The following is a 17170-nucleotide window of genomic DNA, read 5'->3' as shown; positions in this document are numbered from 1 at the left end:
TAACGAGGCAGGTCTGTATAACGAGTATTCGCTTCGAGGCGGGCCACCAGCCGACCCTCGCGGATGCTTGAGCGGCGATTAATCGTTAAAAATTACGGTCTATCTCGATCCGGGATCGAAATGTGCGGCGCGCATGCGACCGTATTAACATACGGCATTAGGTATTCCGCATGCGAAGCTCGCTTAGCACTAAGCGCACGTTCGCACAGCTTTACTTGGATTTCTACGCGTAATTACACACGCGTAATGGGCACCCTCGCGCGACGTCGATACGGTTAGCGCGGAATGCCCGATTTGCGCCTGAAACAAGTGGCACTGAAAGATAACGCGCTGATGACGATGACGCCAATACCATGTCTCGGCGAGCACGCGAGGTCAGCCGAGAGGTCGAGACTTTTATTCCGCATTAATCTTGCAAATTCCAAGTCGGATTTTCGACAAAAGGTCTCGAGACATCACGCTATACTTTCTCTCTGGCTATTGTTTTGTCGTGACGCTTACGTTTTATATCATCCGTCGTTTTTTATCCGTCGTTTTTTAAATATCGAAGAGTTTGCGAAGAGACTTTTCAGAGAACAGCTGAGCACTAAATCACTCCAAATTCCATAAGTATTCTTTTTTTTTTTTTTTTACAAAAATGAATATTTAAAAGTATTTAATTTTTGATGATATCTCAACGTCTGTATGCAATCTTTATTTTTAATTTCAGTAAATCATGTAGTTTATTGCACTGCAAATAAATATTACGTCCGAGAAGCAAATACTTGAATAATATTATAATTATTAATTGAATAGTCCCAATAAAAAAGAAATAATAAGCAAAAATATAGTAAAAGGGTACATTCTTCTCATCTCTTTATTTATTTTTTTATTGCGATAGAATTTAAAGAATCGAAAGAAAGAGGAAAGGAGAAAAGAAGAAAGTAAAGACAGCAGTTTGTGTTCACTAATACTATGTATCAAGAAAAGTTGCAAGTCAGCTTCAGTTTAATAACAAGGCTAAACAGAAGAAGTAAGGAAGGTTCAAGAAGCATTATTAAAAAACAAATGAATATTACGAAAGCTCCGATGAGCAAAAGTGCGACTTTTAAATTTCGATTCAGGCACTTTCAGAACATTGCGAATCACTGAGCACAATTCACGTCCTGATGAAATATCGGTACGTAGCATTATTGGACACGCACGCAACTGCTATTTTATTATTTCTTCCCTCTTTTGTTTCTCCTGCCTTTTTACCCCCAATTAAATATTCAAATCCTATAAATATCTTTAACGTTAATAAAAAATATAATAAAGAGAAAACATAATATGAAAGAAGAAAGTTTGTTTTACTCACTAATTATTATATAATTTGCATATATGAATTGTTTAATATTTGCTCATCTGAGATATTCCATTCGGACTGGAATAATTTACACGATTAATTACAAAATAGGAAGGAAGAATAATAAAATTAAAATTGAAATAAATGTATAATGTATAATGCAGAAAATAAATGTGTAATGTATAATTGTAGAATATTGAGATAATCAAATGTTTAATATCTCCAAAAATATTCGTTTTCTAAAAATAATTCTAAAATAGGACTGGCACATTCTCATGAGCAGAGGCTCATGGCAAGTTCCCGGTGTATTTCGGATAGCATAATAATTGCGGAATAAAGTGCCGCATCGTAAAAAGAGACGCATGAGAAACGCGTATCACTTTGTCTTGTTTCGAAGAAATCACGACGGTTTAAAGTAACACACGATGCTAGTTAACGTACAAACGATTATTGACCACGCGGTAACGTCTAACGGTGCGTGACGGGATAACGCAAATACCATCGGCGTACGTGACGAGCGATTAATTGAATTTGTCGATATGTACGAAACGATTTAGCACGAAAATACGACCGGAGAAGTCATTTCCGTGAAGCTGTAACTCTCGTTTGGCGTCACAAGCTCTCACCGCTGGTCAAGCGTGAAAAAATGTACTGCAGGCATAAGGATACGTGTGTGCGCCAGTTTAGCCTCTAGCGGACGCGTCGCACATGGTAGCCTCCGATTTTTGCGATAAGGAGATCACGGAAATCACGGTGGTGATGCACGGTTATAATTCCGCGTACGTTAACTTCCTCCATTTACCTCGCCGCCAATTGCTCATGTCACGATAACATAGAATTTTGACTTGTATTATTTCACGCGCAGTCGACTTGTGTCTACGTACATATGTAGGTAGGAAACAATGATCGCACACAGTGCAATGTTGCAACTGACTACGGAATACTTCATATATTTTCCATATGCGCATGCCGAATGTTCGACGTGTAATTATTCTTAATTATAATTAACAATGAGATGTGTGTCTGAAGTAAAACAAACCGCGTCTTGGAGAAACAAACGAGTCTGCGCAAATTTCGCCAAATTTCGAAAAATAATAATAATCACCCAAATGTGAGAATAAAAATATTAGATCAGATGAGAAAAGGGAAAAAGGATACGCATCTTGTGGAAACGCAACGCAGTTTATGCAAGCTTCGTGCGTACGTACGTGCGTATGTATGTGCCTACGGCTGCGATCGTGCGTCGAAAAAGAAAGTTGACGCTGCGCGCGACAGGGATCGTCGATCGTGTATATGTTGTATATGCGTATTAAACAGTGCGAATTCAGTAACAGTTGCCGAACTTTAGACCGTCACGAGGCAACGTTGCAGGTGTGTCCGTTTCCTGGACTCGCCCAGGCAGCTTTTTTGCCAATGTAACGCGAGCCACGAGTACGTATAATGTAAGCGATGAGGTGCAGGGAAAGTGCCAAGCTATTATAGCGCGAGGTATATAAGGCTCGGTCTAGAAAACGAAGCGGTTCAGTTAGTGGTCATACGCCACGCTTCAAACATACGCGAACTCGAGAATGAATATTAAGGTAAGTCGGTATCGATCGGTACCCGGATATCAGGTGCAATTTCACTTCGACATGCGGCAGTAGAGCGCGAGCGTGCGTCGTGATTACGAAATAAATCTCTTTACGCACGCGAGATACAGAGAGTGACACACAACACATCGCGCTCGGTCTCGTCCCCGAAACAAGAAAAGAAAAATATCGCGAGATATCTGGATTACCCCTATATTACGTAGCGTCGAGCGACTCGATATATTTTTACCGTCGTTTGCTCGTCGTCGTTAGCCTCCGTATGAAATCTTGACCCAAAATCGCGTAACGGGAAAATGAAGAAAGTATCTCTGACGCGATTTCAGATCGTCATCCTTTCGGTGGCTCTGGCCAGCCAGGTTCTATGCGCGAGAGAATCGAGCGAAGCGAACGACGCGAGCTCGCTCGATCGAAATGTCGAGGCGGACCTGACGGAGAAGAAGACGGAGAAACGCGGGCTGCAACACAGTTACGGTGACTTCGGGGGTGGTGGCGGCGGTGGCGGCGGCGGCGGCGGCGGCGGCGGTGGCTACGATCATCACGAGCACGTGAAGACTGTGACGGTCGTGAAGAAAGTGCCGGTACCGTACGAAGTAACGAAGCACGTGCCCTACCTGGTGGAGAAGCACGTGCCCTACGAAGTGAAGGTCGGCGTGCCGCAGCCCTACACCGTGGAGAAACACGTGCCCTACCCGGTGAAGGTGTTCGTCAAAGTGCCGGTGCACGTGCCGCAGCCGTACACCGTGGAGAAGAAGGTGCCGTACGAGGTGAAGGTGCCGGTTGACAAGCCCTACGAGGTCAAGGTATACGTGCCGCAGCCCTACACCGTGGAGAAGCACATACCGGTGCCGGTGAAGGTGCCGGTGCCGCAGCCTTACACGGTCGAGAAGCACGTGCCCTTCCCGGTGAAGGTGAAGGTGCCGGTGCCGCAGCCCTACGCGGTGGAGAAGCCGGTGCCGTACGAGGTGAAGGTACCGGTCGACAAGCCGTACCCGGTGGCGGTGCCGAAGCCGTACCCGGTCACCGTGGAGAAGCCATACCCGGTGCCGGTGGAGAAGCCGATACCGTACGAGGTGAAGGTGCCGGTCGACAAACCGTACCCAGTGCCGGTGGAGAAACCCTACCCGGTACCGATCAAAGTCCCAATTCCGCAACCGTACCACGTGCATAAGCCGGTGCCGGTGCCGGTGCCGAAGCCGGTGCCAGTGCCGGTGAAGGTGCCGGTCGACAAGCCCTACATCGTCGAGAAGGAGGTGCCGGTCCCGGTTGAGAAGGAAGTGCCGGTACCGGTGAAGGTGCCGGTCCCTGTTCCGGTGCACATCAAGCACGACGAACACGGCGGCGGCTTCGGCGGCGGCTTCGGCGGCGGTTTCGGCGGCGGTTTCGGCGGCGGTCACGGCGGCGACGAAGGCGGCTTTGATCTGCACTCCGGTGGCGGCGGTGGCGGCGGCTTTGATGTGCACTCCGGTGGCGGCGGTGGCGGCGGCTTTGATGTGCACTCCGGTGGCGGCGGCGGCGGCGGCGGTTACGATTTCTCGCATTCGATTCACGGTTGATGAGACGCCATTCCTCGCGAAACGCGCGGGTCCGTCCCGGATGTCGCGAGAGATGGCACGTCCGCCTCCGCGCCAACGTCGACGTAATCGCGCGCACGAGCTTATTTCCGAATCGGGATGGTACTTTATTACAGCCGAAACCGCGCGCTTCATCGAACGTCAATCGGGAAGCTGCACGATGAAATTTTCGCGGCTTCAGCGGTAGTCCTCGACCGAGACTAGAATACTGGCGGGAGGGGGGGCGGGAGGGGGGAGGGAGGGACATACGGGTGACGTGTATTTAGCTATCACGATCGACGATTTCGCCGACGCGTATAATTTTCTCTTATATTTCTGAAAATCTAGGCAGAGAGAAAGAGAAAGATGTAGACGTATATGTAAATACGTAGCGAATATCTCGATAGAAATATTCTCGGGTTGCGTATCACTCGTGTTGCAATATGCAAAGATGGGATCGCTTGTTCCAAGGGACAATTTAATCGCGCGCATCAATAAAGTAGTACGTTCGAAGCCTATAAGAGAATATATCCTGTGTATACCGTTTCCATATATTTCCATATATATATTCCAAAGAAAATAAACGAAAAGATACAAGCACGAACAAATGACTCTCGGCGGACGTTTTGGCTTAACGTTCGCGCGAACCCGTTACGTTCAAGCGTAGTATTACTGTGAGAGGTATGTTCACCATACTGAAAAACATTGTACCTAAATAAGTTAAGTGAAACGTATCATCATTACGGAAAAAGTACGTCTCTGTTTTATTGTATCGAAGACTTAATAAATATACTCATGTCTACGATTACGCCTTTCTTTCGATTGTCCCTCATCCCGCGAAACGCGATGTTTCCAAGAGGCATCTTCCAACCCGATCGGGCTACGGCTACGCGCGAAGTAACGCGAGGATTAGCGCGCGAGCGGCCGTGCTTGCACGCTCGCGCAGATTCATGACGGCGCGACGTAACGACGTGAGTATAAATCAACGTCGAGATTCACTTTCACGAGAAAATTTCGTCGACCGCTAGACGAGCGCAGAGTTTCACTCGTCTGAATTCGTTGCTGCCCTCGGCGAGAAAACGCACGTTTTCGCTCGCGCCTCGCACACCGACGAAGGCGAGCTGTTTTCGACGCGACGCGACGAAAACGGACGCTGAGATTTCGGTTGAAAACTACGAGATCGAGAGATTCTCGCGCGCTTGCGCGAAAAAAGATAGATTACACTTTACCGCGTTCGCCTTCCGGTCTGGCTAACACGGTAGAAACCGGATAGTATTATTGACACGGACCCCCGAGAGAGATCGTTAAGCTGTCAGTCGTCGTCGTCGTCGTTTCCGGATGTCGCTCGGCGGTCGCAAAAACGCAAAAATCACGCGCGTGAAAAAAGCGCATGAGGGAGAGAGGGAGAAGGAGACACAGATGAGTTCCGCTCGGGACTGAGCGGGTTAAACTTCCGCGAGTACTTTCGATTCCTGAGCGAATCTTAATCTTTATGCCTGGCCGCAATTAAGAGCAGCAGATACGACGCGTTCAGGAAAGCATTACTTTCTCCGTCGCTCTTGCCAGCCGCGCGCGCGCGCGCACACGTAAACGTCATACTCCGACGCATATCTGCGAGGCGTCGCAGAACTATCGCCGCTCCTTTCACCTGTAGATTCTATCTATCGGCAATTTGGATCACGCCGATCCAGCCCGATTGAAAAGCCAATTGGCGATTTTCCCGGCGGCGCTCGATGGAGACCGGGGAGTTTAAACGAACGTCGGGCGAACGTCAGATTAATATTCGTAGCCCGTTGAAATAAAAATTCGCCTCAATCTCTGCAATCACAGTTCGGCTCGCTGAGCTCGATAGCGGATTATTCGCTTACGTATGAAGGATAAAATATTTCCGACGAAATTAGGCCGGCCGCATTAACGCGAACGGGGTTTCCTATTTCGTTACACAGGACGGACAGCCGGCTTTAGCCAAGTATCTCGCCATCGATGTTATCATTCGCCGCGGCGTAATTGAAATCCACGGCGCAATGAAATACGAATGAAGATTAAAATGTGTACGTTTGCGCGCGGCCCCCTGTCGAAAGTCCGGCGGACCGTTCTGCTGCTGCTGGCTCTTTCGCCGCTTCTCGGAGGCTCGTTTAGGCCGCTAATAAAATCTCGGTTCCGCGTCTGTTTATACGCGCGACAAAAAAACCCGCACGGCTCGGATAATACGACTCGCGGCCGTATTATCGAACACGAGTGAAATCGATAATGACGCAATACTCGGAGGATTGCCGCAAAATCCCTTCCCTCCTCGTCGTTAAGAGCACTTTTTCATATCGGACGGTGCTTAGATGGCGCATTATTGGAACGTAACGTAACGACCTGACATTAGTTAGTGGTCCTGGTAATGATCGCAAAACTCTCAGAGAACGTCGCGTTGGCGCGAGATCGCACTTGTGTGCGTGTGCGTGCGCGTGTGTGTGCCGCGACTCAGCGCAAGGAGACTGTGCACGCTCGCGTTGGGCGAACGACCGGCTCCCCGTGAAAGTGAAAAAAATGACGACGATTCTGCGATGCGTGAATTATAGCCGAGCAGGTATATCAGCTCTTTCCTACGCCGAGATGCCGCGTGCACTTCCGCTTTTCTATCGGCGCTGCGGTAATAATAAGGAAGAAAGTTTCCCGCCACCGCGTGTGCACGACGCCAAACAGCTTGCCTCCTCGCACCTCGTATCTTTCGCTCGTCTCCACCGAAGGATGTACGCGCTTTTATTTCCGGTGCGATTTGCATAATCACTGTTTCGTAATAACATAGGAGTGTGAACGGATTAGCAATTACGCCGTGTGTGTGTGTATGTGTGTCCACGAAAGTCCAAAAACCGCGTCTATTTTCTATAAATAGATAGTATTCTTACGCGTGAAAAAGTATTTAATAGAGCTAGCGAGGTAAACCGCGAGCGCCTCGCTGCAAGTGTGCGTGTGCGTGCGCGTTAGAATTACACGAAAGGGAGAATGAGATATATTTTCTCGTGTTTGTGCAAAATTATATCTTACACTCTACAGTCTTCACCGTAATCGTCTCCACGAGGAGTCGCATCTTCTTTGCGTTACATTGCTCGAGAAAATTATTCTCGCAAAGTGTACTTTGCTTTAATATTTTTATCGGGAGCGAAGCGTCGTCCTCCTGCTGAGAGTTGCCGCTTTACGGCTCTCCCGTGACAAAAGGGGAGACCAATCGCGTAAACTAGAAATTTCTGCGCCATTATCTACTTCCAACCCCGTTCCACGTTTGTTCGCGGGAGCTGGGGCGGCCTCTTATCCGTCGCTGCGGGTGTCGGTGGCGCGACTGTGAAGCGAAGGCAATTATCGTAGCAAAACTTGAACGTGCCAGCGCTTCGAGGACGGGCTTCGCCGGTGTGTGGGAGTGAGTGTTTGGCGTCTGATACGACGGGTCAGGTCCCCGGGGATTCTCAGGGACTCAAACGGGACTATCCCGCCTCCTCTCTCTCATCGCAGTTAATTACCAGTCCTTCTCGGCCGCGCGCTCGAATCAGCCTCTCTTTCTCGCCCCGTTTCCCTTAACCCCTCCTTAACGGCCCTCCTCTCGAACCTATGTCGCCGCTTCATAGCTGCTGTCGAGCGATTCATCCTCGATAATTCACGACCGTGTCGTTTCGTGCTGTTCTCTAGAATCTTCTCTAGAATATTTTTTTTATTTTTTTGAGAAAGTTACATGAGAGCAGCACGAAATATCGCGTTCGTCATGATGATTGAACTGTGTTATGCGACTGCGGAAGCAACTTTTTTTCTTCTAATCACATCCATCCGTGCGAAATGAAAGAGAGATTGTGATTTCTGTTCGCCGAAAATGTAACATATCCTTGATGTCAATTTATCTAGGATTAGAACTGTCGTAATCGTTCTCGAATCGTGATAAAAATTTCTACCAATTATTGTTAGCTAGACTTTCTCTGCTTTCTATTAAGCGTATCTCAAAAGAGACTGAGGAATCCACGTCTTACTTGAAACGTTTTATAACGCCGCGAGAAAAAAACTACAAATATCTGATATACACACACACACACACACACACACACACACACACACATATATATATTTCTTTTTTATGCGATTAATGGTTTCGATTTATGCAATTTATTCGTACAAAATGTGGTTGACACAACGCGCGACGAAGTGTATACCCGCGTACATTTTCGTACAACATCGTATATAGAGATTTTGTACACACATACACACGTGTATAAATATATATATATATATATGTATATATATATTTTTTAAGAGTAACGTGCAATCAATAGGCGACGAGGAAACCCCCGTGGGAATCCAAGCGAGCGAATCGTACCGGGATTGAACGCTTGAAATGGAATAATATCCAATAATCTGGCAGCCGAGAGAACGGGATAAAAAGGGACGTTTTATCGAGGCATCGCAGCATCCAAGCGGTATCCGACTATTTCCGCCAAGCTCGCTTTCGCCCGTTCTCGGCTAGCCGGCAAAATTAATTATTGATTTCGGATACGCGCATTCAGCCGGCGGACGCTTTTAATCGAAAACGAGCCATCCGTCGCACCCATTTCCGACCGCTACGAATTGTACAACGAAGCGGTCTGGAAATGCCTGTGTTGTACCTTCACCGTTGTGGCGAGAAGCCTCCGTATCTGATTATTCATTATAACTCTTTCCACGTGACTGTTTGAGGTATTCGACGTAACGCAATGAAGACGAAAAATATATATTCGACGATTTATCCTCTACCGATTAACGAATAAACCGAGATGCAAATACCGGTACACTAAATCAAATATTATTTTGTCACGCATGTTTCCATAAATATTTGCAATTTTGAATTGAAGTTTCATTTCGTGTTCCGACACTATGGCCAGGAGAATAAACGGAGAATAATTTCGTGGGAATATATATATGTAGGAAGGAAGGAAAGTACCTGGAGATGTGTGCTGGAGTTTCTGTTGTGCTATTTATCCGTTAAGAGAAGTAGTGGGCTGGGATATTGGAAAGGTGTTACCGGCTGTCGATTTCGCGAGATCTTCCTCCGAACCGACGCCGTAGTCTATCAGCTGAATTACAAAACAAAATTCGGAAAATTATTTTGCAAAATCAATTTTATATTAAGCAAAAGAATCGTTTTGGAGTTATATGTTTTTTTTTAAGTTTATATATATATATATAAACTAAAAAATATATGTACATGTATGAAGGAAGTGATATGAAAGGTTGTAGGGAAGCATTATAGGAGAATTTATTAATTCACGCTAATGATTTCTTGTGTTTTAATATTCTTTCTCTAAAGAAGGTAAATTGTACTGTTAAATATAACAGGAATAAAGAACTTGTCCTGTGTAAAGTGGAGGTATAATTTACAATTATGCTGTCCCATATGAGAAATCCATTCATTCCTGTCGCGATTCGGTATAGTGAAAATGCTCGCAGTAATTCATAAAAATGTAATAAACTCTTAAGCAATATCTTTAATCACCTCTTGTAATTCAGCTTTAGCAAACATGTGAAACAGTTGCTCAGGTGTCATTGTCATCACTTCAATATTGGTGTCGTTGAGTTTTTCTTCCATCACTTGCTTCAATATTGTCAGCGCAGATTTCAGCGCTTCCTTAAGTGTCATAGACTGCAATAACAATATTATAATAGTACACAATGTTTAGATAAATATATACAACTTACTTATATCTAGTATGAGATTAAATTACCTTATGGTATACTTCTTGAAGATTTTGTTGAGCACCTTCACTACCAGATCCTATAGCCTTGGCATCAAACTGAACAAAAGTACCAGATGGATCCATATGATACAATTGTGGACCTTTCTCGTCAATGCCAGCAAATAACATCGCTACACCAAATGGTCTAGACATAGCAGTACCATCGTCATCGCTATCTCCAAATTGTATGGCTAAATTGGATACAGCTTGAGCGGTTGATTCCACCGTCATTTTTTCGTTGTAAACAAACCAATGATTCTGACATTCAACTCGGGCTCTATCAATCATTGTCCGCGAATCTGCCATCAGACCAGAAGCTGCACATCCTATATGTTTGTCGATTTCTACAATTTTTTCTACGGTTGTCGGCTCCATTAAAGTAGAGGTAATGCGTTTCTCCACTGCCAGAACTACTCCTTCCGTTGTTGCAATTCCGATGGCAGTGGAGCCAAGTTTTATAGCTTCTATAGCATATTCCACTTGAAATAATCTTCCTTCCGGCGAGAAAGTGTTCACACCACGATCGTACTCCGAACGTGTCAGAAACATCTGAAAGTAGAAATGAACAAATGCTCAATATAATGTCAAAGAAAACAAATTTGAGGTTATGCGGAATTATACACAACGTCAACAAATCCCGTAACATTACGATGGTACGAAATATTCGCAAACTGTACGCAATTATGACCTGTATCAGTAGATCATAACATTAGTAGAAACAAATATAAATTTAAACTGACAAAGTAATGAACGTAATATCGTTTAACCAAGAATGACACGGCAAAATGAAACCGAAAGTTTCATAAATGAAACCTATCATCGTAACAAATATAATATTTTTATATTACAATGTCGAATTAAACTTTAGTTACCTTCTAAATGCTTTCCTTTTTTTACTAGTCACGGGCACAACAGTACGAAGTACCGACTTGTTACAAACGCCAGTCACGGAAAATTGCGAACAGTTAAATGTAATGGCGGGGACGCAATATCAGTAGCGTAATGTTTGGGGGTATCTCAGGACGTAACGTAATAAAATAGATAGTCTGTTCTTTTTAGATGCATTAGTTAGCACTTTCCATAATTACAACGAAATAAATTGTTATGTTGTGTTACATTATATGTAACTATTAAAAACCCTGAGGCTTTGTCCACACGTCACTTTTTAACGAAATAAGTATATATTTGAAGTTTGACCGAAAAAAGGGAAGAGGAAAATTAAAAGTGTAGAAAGTGCAGAGAAAATGACAGACACCATGGCTGCATTCAGCAGACTCAACAGTTGGACAACATTACTAGATTTTCCACTGAATTTCGCTCCTGATTGGTAAATAATTCTGGGTCTATGAAGAATCTAAAAGAATGCTCCAATCACAGACAATAATCACTAAGTGCTCTCTGATCACCTTGTTCTACTGAACACGGCCAATGAGTCTCGGTCGCGAAATAACGGACAGTGACTGGCTGGCGTATGATGCCAACCAAATTCATTTATTACCGCTCCCTCTACCCTAGTGCAAATGTCATGGATGACATTTCACATGTGCACGTAGTGGCAAAGGTAAGCTGTTGTGAGTGTCATAGGGGTAATTTTTTTGAAAAATGTCTGTTGTCGATATACAGCAATTAAATTTGATTACAAATGAGGAAAATTGGGATCAACTGTTAGAACTTGTCAAACCAAAGCACTTTGTCAAGCAGAATACAGGGTATGTATAATATAATAGTTTGTCAGTGTATTTAGTCAGTGTAATTGAAGGATAATTTTATAAGTTGATCGTAACGTTTCAGGGAACCACCTAATGCGGCTGTTTTAGCACAAATATGTTGGACACTTATCAATGAAACCAGTCCCGATATGGTTAAAATTTTGTGTTTGAAATGTTTGGGAAACTCCTGCCTCGATAGTTATAAATATAAACAACACACATTAGCAAACAAAGAACCTGATAAATATAAATACTTGTATCATAAGCTAGCTGAAAATGTATGCCAATATGGCCAGGATTGTGATTATCCACATGGTTCTTACTTTCCTTATGATGGAATCATAGAGTGGACTATAAATTATATTAACATTTGTGATAAATCCACAAGTTGTTTGACCGATAATGAAATAGATATCTTCAGGCTCAGTATACAATTTTTATGCAATTTATTTACATATGCATGTAAAAATGTAACTTCCGTGGAGAATGAGAATATTCTACAATATTTAAATTGTGATAATTTGAAGCAAGCTGTTATGTAAGTTTATACATATAATTGCATGCAAACAGTTAATACTGTTCATGCATGTCTATCTTTATGTTAACAGCTTCAATTATTTTTAGAAACAGCATTCAGTCTGACCATAAACCTCTTGCCAGTGCGGCTTGCATATTTGTGCATAATGCACTAAAAGAATTACAAGAATATTATTTCACAGATGATGAAAAGAATCATCTGTGTATTCAATTGCTAAAACCAATCAAAGAAGGTTTTACATCTGCAAGAGATGCATTGTTACATATATTACATCGCCCTAACGCGTGTGAAGCTATTTATAATGATATAGCTATGAATGAAAAATTAGATTTACTTCGGATAATTTACGACGAACTTCATCAATCTACGTCTCAAACTATGCTAGTGTTCACAAATGATACAGCTGAATTTCTAGCACTAACGTTTTGCAAGAAAAGTGATCTCATTTTAAAAACTGTAGATACATATGTAAACAGTATAGATCCCACAGAAGTTATTCTTATACTCGACATTTTGGGACCTCTTACATTAACGCCGTACAGAATTTCGGAAAATGCTAAATCTTTGATTATTAATTGTAAATGTAAGTGCATTATTTTTTCCTGCATTATACATTAATCCGGTACAAGAGCGATATAATATAGCACATTTGCAGATCTCTTGATGTCCTTACACATGATGGGGAAAGAATCAAACAATTATTTTACTCCAATAACGAATCTAAGTCAAGTGGCACCTAATGCCCAGAGGAGAGCAATGAATATAAATACCGGGATAAATAATGTCGATATATCTGAAGAAACTACAAATCCCGATCCACAGGATCATCCTGCATATGGTTTTAAATCAGGACTAATAAAAGTTATCGGAAATATGGTATACAGAAACAAAATGTGTCAAGATTTGGTAAGTAACAATTGTACATACATCTTTAAAATTAAATATTGAATATTCAAATTTTCAAAAAGAAAGCAAATGTAAAATTGTTCTAGTATCGATGTACCCGACGTCGATAAAGACCATTCCTTATTGATCTTAAACTCTTGGTTCGAGCGAACCGTCAAAGTACGCCTCATGACTTCGTGTGGTCACGACAAGCATTAAAATGCGGGACTGAACGGTGGTCGATACATTAGTTAAAAAAAAAATATTTATTTGTAAAAATACGCGACATACATTGAATTAATATCATTTTATTACATTGTACTATTTGCATTTCTTAATTTTTCGCGATAATTCTTTGATCATCTGACATATGACTTGTCGCAGCAACTTATATTTATAATTAATAACCAATGCTTGGGACATTTTCCGATGTCCTTTATGATACGACAAATTATTGTTGAATGTAAGAAATCTGGATATAATTGCGAAATGTAAATGTGCCTTTGTTACGAGCTGCACGCAACAGAAAATCGATACCTCTTCTCCTACCGATTACATCTCCGCGTGAGTGATACGAAATGCGCGAACAAAAGATACGCAGTAGTACGCGTCCTGTCGCGTCAGACAAAGCGAAATTAAGTATCCCGTTTAACTGCGAGTTGTAGCAAAGTAATCGGAATCTGATACGCGTTGCAAATTTAGCGAATTCACGAGATGATAAAGTTTGTGTCGCGCTCGTATCGACAGGTAAATTAGTTATGATGAATCAGAGCGGAAACCTGAGAGCGGAATATTAATTCAGCTTTTCAGTGTCAAGGCTGACAAAGACATATATTGCTCGTCACGATGGTAGAATGTAGATAATTTTTTTCACTGGTCACCTTGTGTAATATATCGTTGCCGGCTCAGAAATATGTTTCGTTTCATTAATTATTCGTACGACGCTTGAAAACAAGGAACAAAGATGCACATGTATAATTTCAGTTTCGTGAAATAGACGGAATTCCTTTACTTTTGGATTGCTGTAACATAGACGCGAGGAATCCGCGTAAGTCCACTTTCAGCCGACTTTATCGCTCCAGCTCTCTCTCTCTCTCTCTCTCTCTCTCTCTTCTCTCTCTCTCTCTCTCTCTCTCTCTCTCTCTCTCTCTCTCGCTATAATTTTTTCTTCACTGACAATTTCCACACAGTTATGTTACAATGGAGCATACTTGCTCTGAGAAATCTGTGCGAGGGCAACCCCGAGAATCAAGAGATCATCAGACACTGTAGGAGGGAAGGTGTGGTGGACAATGTTGTGCTACAAGAGATGGGATTGACTCTGCACGAGGACATGGACGGCAAATCAATTCGTATCGCTCCTTTGCGTCGCGATTAGGGAAGCTCGCGGTCGAGCAACGAGACGCGGGACTGTGACCGGCGACCGACAACCTGCTAATAATTATCAACCTATTACTCGCGATACTTGCTTGTATCGATAATGTCTCGGATAAGATACAATGATCAGTTAATCGGTGCGTATGAATAATTATCATTCGAGCTAGATCGCGCGCGCGCGCGCGCGCAACTAGAAGCGTATCCTGCTACACGCGCTCGCTGAAAAACGATCCCGCAATTACAACACACGCGATCTGTGCCATTACGCGAAATACGATATCGTATTGCATAGAGATATTTTATCGACATTCACGCTCGAGTGATTTACGATACGACAAAAGCTGCGCGGCGCGCGGGTTCACGGTCCACACGTATTAGCAGTTGCTAATATAGGTGCACTCGCGACGATCGCGAGTTTCGAAATGGGATTTATCTTCGTGAAGTAACGATCGGTTCCCTCTGACTCATTTCGTCGGTGCGCACGATATAAACTTCCTCTCTCTACGGAATGCTCTCCGGAAGAAATCAATAAATAAATTAACGGCAAGCGGCTGCTTTCCAGAGCCGACCCCGTATCCCGTTCCCTTGCGAAACTGTATAATCATGACACGCGTGCTCAAATAAATAATTCCTTTAATTAACGCGCGTGTCGCGAGCGTCCCTCGCCGCACTGAATTAATTTCACCTCTCTCGCCTTGACGATCCGCGACTTAAAACGATAATTTCCCACGTCGCGGCCCCGTTGCTCGTCGCGAACAATTTTACGATGAGGGACGGTGACGTCGTCCCGTAATAGGTGTTTATTAATGTCATCCGCGCGCAAGCAGGCAAGAAATCGTGGTGGGTGAGAGAAGTCCGCCTGCGCGCGCCGACTTGTGCGTTAATTATACCGGAAGTTTCGAAACACAACAGTTACGTTTCCCTTTCTAATGGAATTCTCCGCGGGCGGGCGGGAGGGAGGGAGAGCAGGGGCTGAACGAGAGACGGCGTCGCCGGCGCGTAGCGGTACATATCGCGGCTAATAATCGGTAAATAAATAATATTAGATAATTATCTCGGGGCGTATGCGCGTATACGGTTCCTATTTCAACGGCAACGCGGCCGGCGCGCCGCCGCGACGGATTTACGAAATGTAATAATACGTTTTCCGGACGTAATACGCGAGCTAATCGAGCATAACCAAGCCACTGATTTACGGCGCGCGGTTTCAATAAAGAATAATTTTGTGCGACGTAGATTGCGGGGGACAGGACTTACGGCGTAATACAAGTGCCCGGCCCGCCTTTCCGATTCCGTGAGCACTCATGTGTTCGCATTAACATATACGGTCGAGCGACGGTAATGGCGACGCAATTGCCGCTTCTTTGTTTCATCAGTGCGCCTGCGCGGCCTGCGCTGCCGAGGATAATGGATTAATAAACAAAGGACAACGCGCTCAGCAGCACGTCATGTACGGAGTATGTGACGTAGTTGGATATTCGTCGAGCGACTTGACTTTGCTGCAACCGACGCGAGACGGCTCTCTCTCTCTCTCTCTCTCTCTCTCTCTCTCTCTCTCTCTCTCTCTCTCTCTCTCTCTCTCTCTCTCTCAATTTCGCGCGTTTCGCGCATGAGAGTAGAGAGCATTATAAGCGGCATCCCGCCGCACATATGAGCCTCAATAAATTGCTTTTGATTTAAATATCGGCCGATCGCGGGCCGATCAATCTTGAACGCGCGTAATGGAGAGCAGTTAACGCAAAATTTATCAGTTAATTACATACGCGGTTAATTGCGAGGAGTAATTATTTCCGCGCAAAAAGCGTCCTCGTTACACCTCGATAGCTCGCAGATACACGCACACGCACGACGGCTACGCGCGTATACGCACGTGCACCTACGTGCATACGAGAGGAGATCGAGGAAGCGAGATGAAATTCCTGCCACGCGAGCAGCCGCGCGCGATCGCGCGCGCGGTCAACGTATCGAGAGGCGATTTCCTGCGGTCTCTTTTCAGCGGGAACGCGAGCTTTCTACCGAAGCCGAGGTGGAAACGCAAACAAATGTCGCCGCCGAGAGACGCAGGACGGCCGCAGGACTATTGCGCTCATTACTCGGGGAAATTCTGCTGCTTCCATTTGTGTTTTCCGTCACGAGAGAGATCACGAGGCCGCCGAGTCGGCCGGCGAGAACGCGCCTACGTCGCGCCGGCAAAATTCGATCCGGAGTAATTAACTGAATTCAACGTAACGACGCGTTCTATAAAAAATAAAGAAACGGACGGGGGGGGAGGGGGAGGGGGAGGAGAAGAGAAAAATAATGTTCTCCACAACAGCGGCGCTGCGCGCGGAGGATTTCGTCGATCGCCGGAGCCTTATTAATATTCATAGACGCTGACGAAGGAAGCGTAAAAAGCGTTCTCGGCCGTACGCGAGATCGCTCAGGTGCGTAAATTCTGACCGCCTCCTTGATAATCAA

At 44.5% G+C, this 17170-nt stretch overlaps 3 protein-coding genes across 5 annotated transcripts in view; 2 read left to right on the top strand and 1 right to left on the bottom strand.

Moving 5' to 3' along the window:
* Positions 1-2714: 2714 nt before the first annotated feature.
* On the top strand, positions 2715-4698 carry Vajk4 (chitin-binding protein vajk4). Its single transcript, XM_025297563.1, has 2 exons — positions 2715-2904; positions 3237-4698. The coding sequence occupies exons 1-2, from the start codon at positions 2893-2895 to the stop codon at positions 4464-4466; spliced, it is 1242 nt and encodes a 413-aa protein (XP_025153348.1). The 5' UTR covers positions 2715-2892; the 3' UTR covers positions 4467-4698.
* Positions 4699-9733: 5035 nt separating this feature from the next.
* The window catches only part of Prosalpha5 (proteasome alpha5 subunit), a 55069-nt gene continuing 47632 nt past the window's right edge, over positions 9734-17170 (bottom strand). Inside the window, exons 1-3 of one of the 2 annotated variants that reach the window (XM_011137873.3) lie at positions 11077-11226; positions 10193-10753; positions 9734-10110 (exon numbers count right to left, since the gene is read on the bottom strand). In XM_011137873.3, the coding sequence (XP_011136175.1) occupies positions 9943-10110; positions 10193-10753 (729 nt within the window). In that variant the 5' untranslated portion in view covers positions 11077-11226 and the 3' untranslated portion in view covers positions 9734-9942. Of the gene's footprint in view, positions 10111-10192; positions 10754-11076; positions 11227-17170 lie in introns of those variants that run through there. The other variant, XM_025297504.1, reaches the window with a different exon arrangement.
* LOC105181240 (ataxin-10) lies at positions 11695-15354 on the top strand. 2 transcript variants are annotated; one of them, XM_011137871.3, is made up of 6 exons: positions 11698-11913; positions 11996-12451; positions 12538-13034; positions 13107-13357; positions 14321-14384; positions 14527-15354. In XM_011137871.3, the coding sequence occupies exons 1-6, from the start codon at positions 11807-11809 to the stop codon at positions 14712-14714; spliced, it is 1563 nt and encodes a 520-aa protein (XP_011136173.1). In that variant the 5' UTR covers positions 11698-11806; the 3' UTR covers positions 14715-15354. The 2 variants fall into 2 exon arrangements, with proteins under 2 accessions (XP_011136174.1, XP_011136173.1); XM_011137872.3 differs by lacking the exons at positions 14321-14384; positions 14527-15354 and adding an exon at positions 13444-13617 and having other exon boundaries at positions 11695-11913.

The sequence above is a fragment of the Harpegnathos saltator genome, unplaced genomic scaffold (genome assembly GCF_003227715.2).
Source record: "Harpegnathos saltator strain DR-91 unplaced genomic scaffold, Hsal_v8.6 scaffold18, whole genome shotgun sequence".
Classification (NCBI taxonomy): Eukaryota; Metazoa; Arthropoda; class Insecta; order Hymenoptera; family Formicidae; genus Harpegnathos; species Harpegnathos saltator.
The sequence above is the reverse complement of the archived record's forward strand: the minus strand, read 5'-3'. Positions and strand labels throughout refer to the sequence as shown.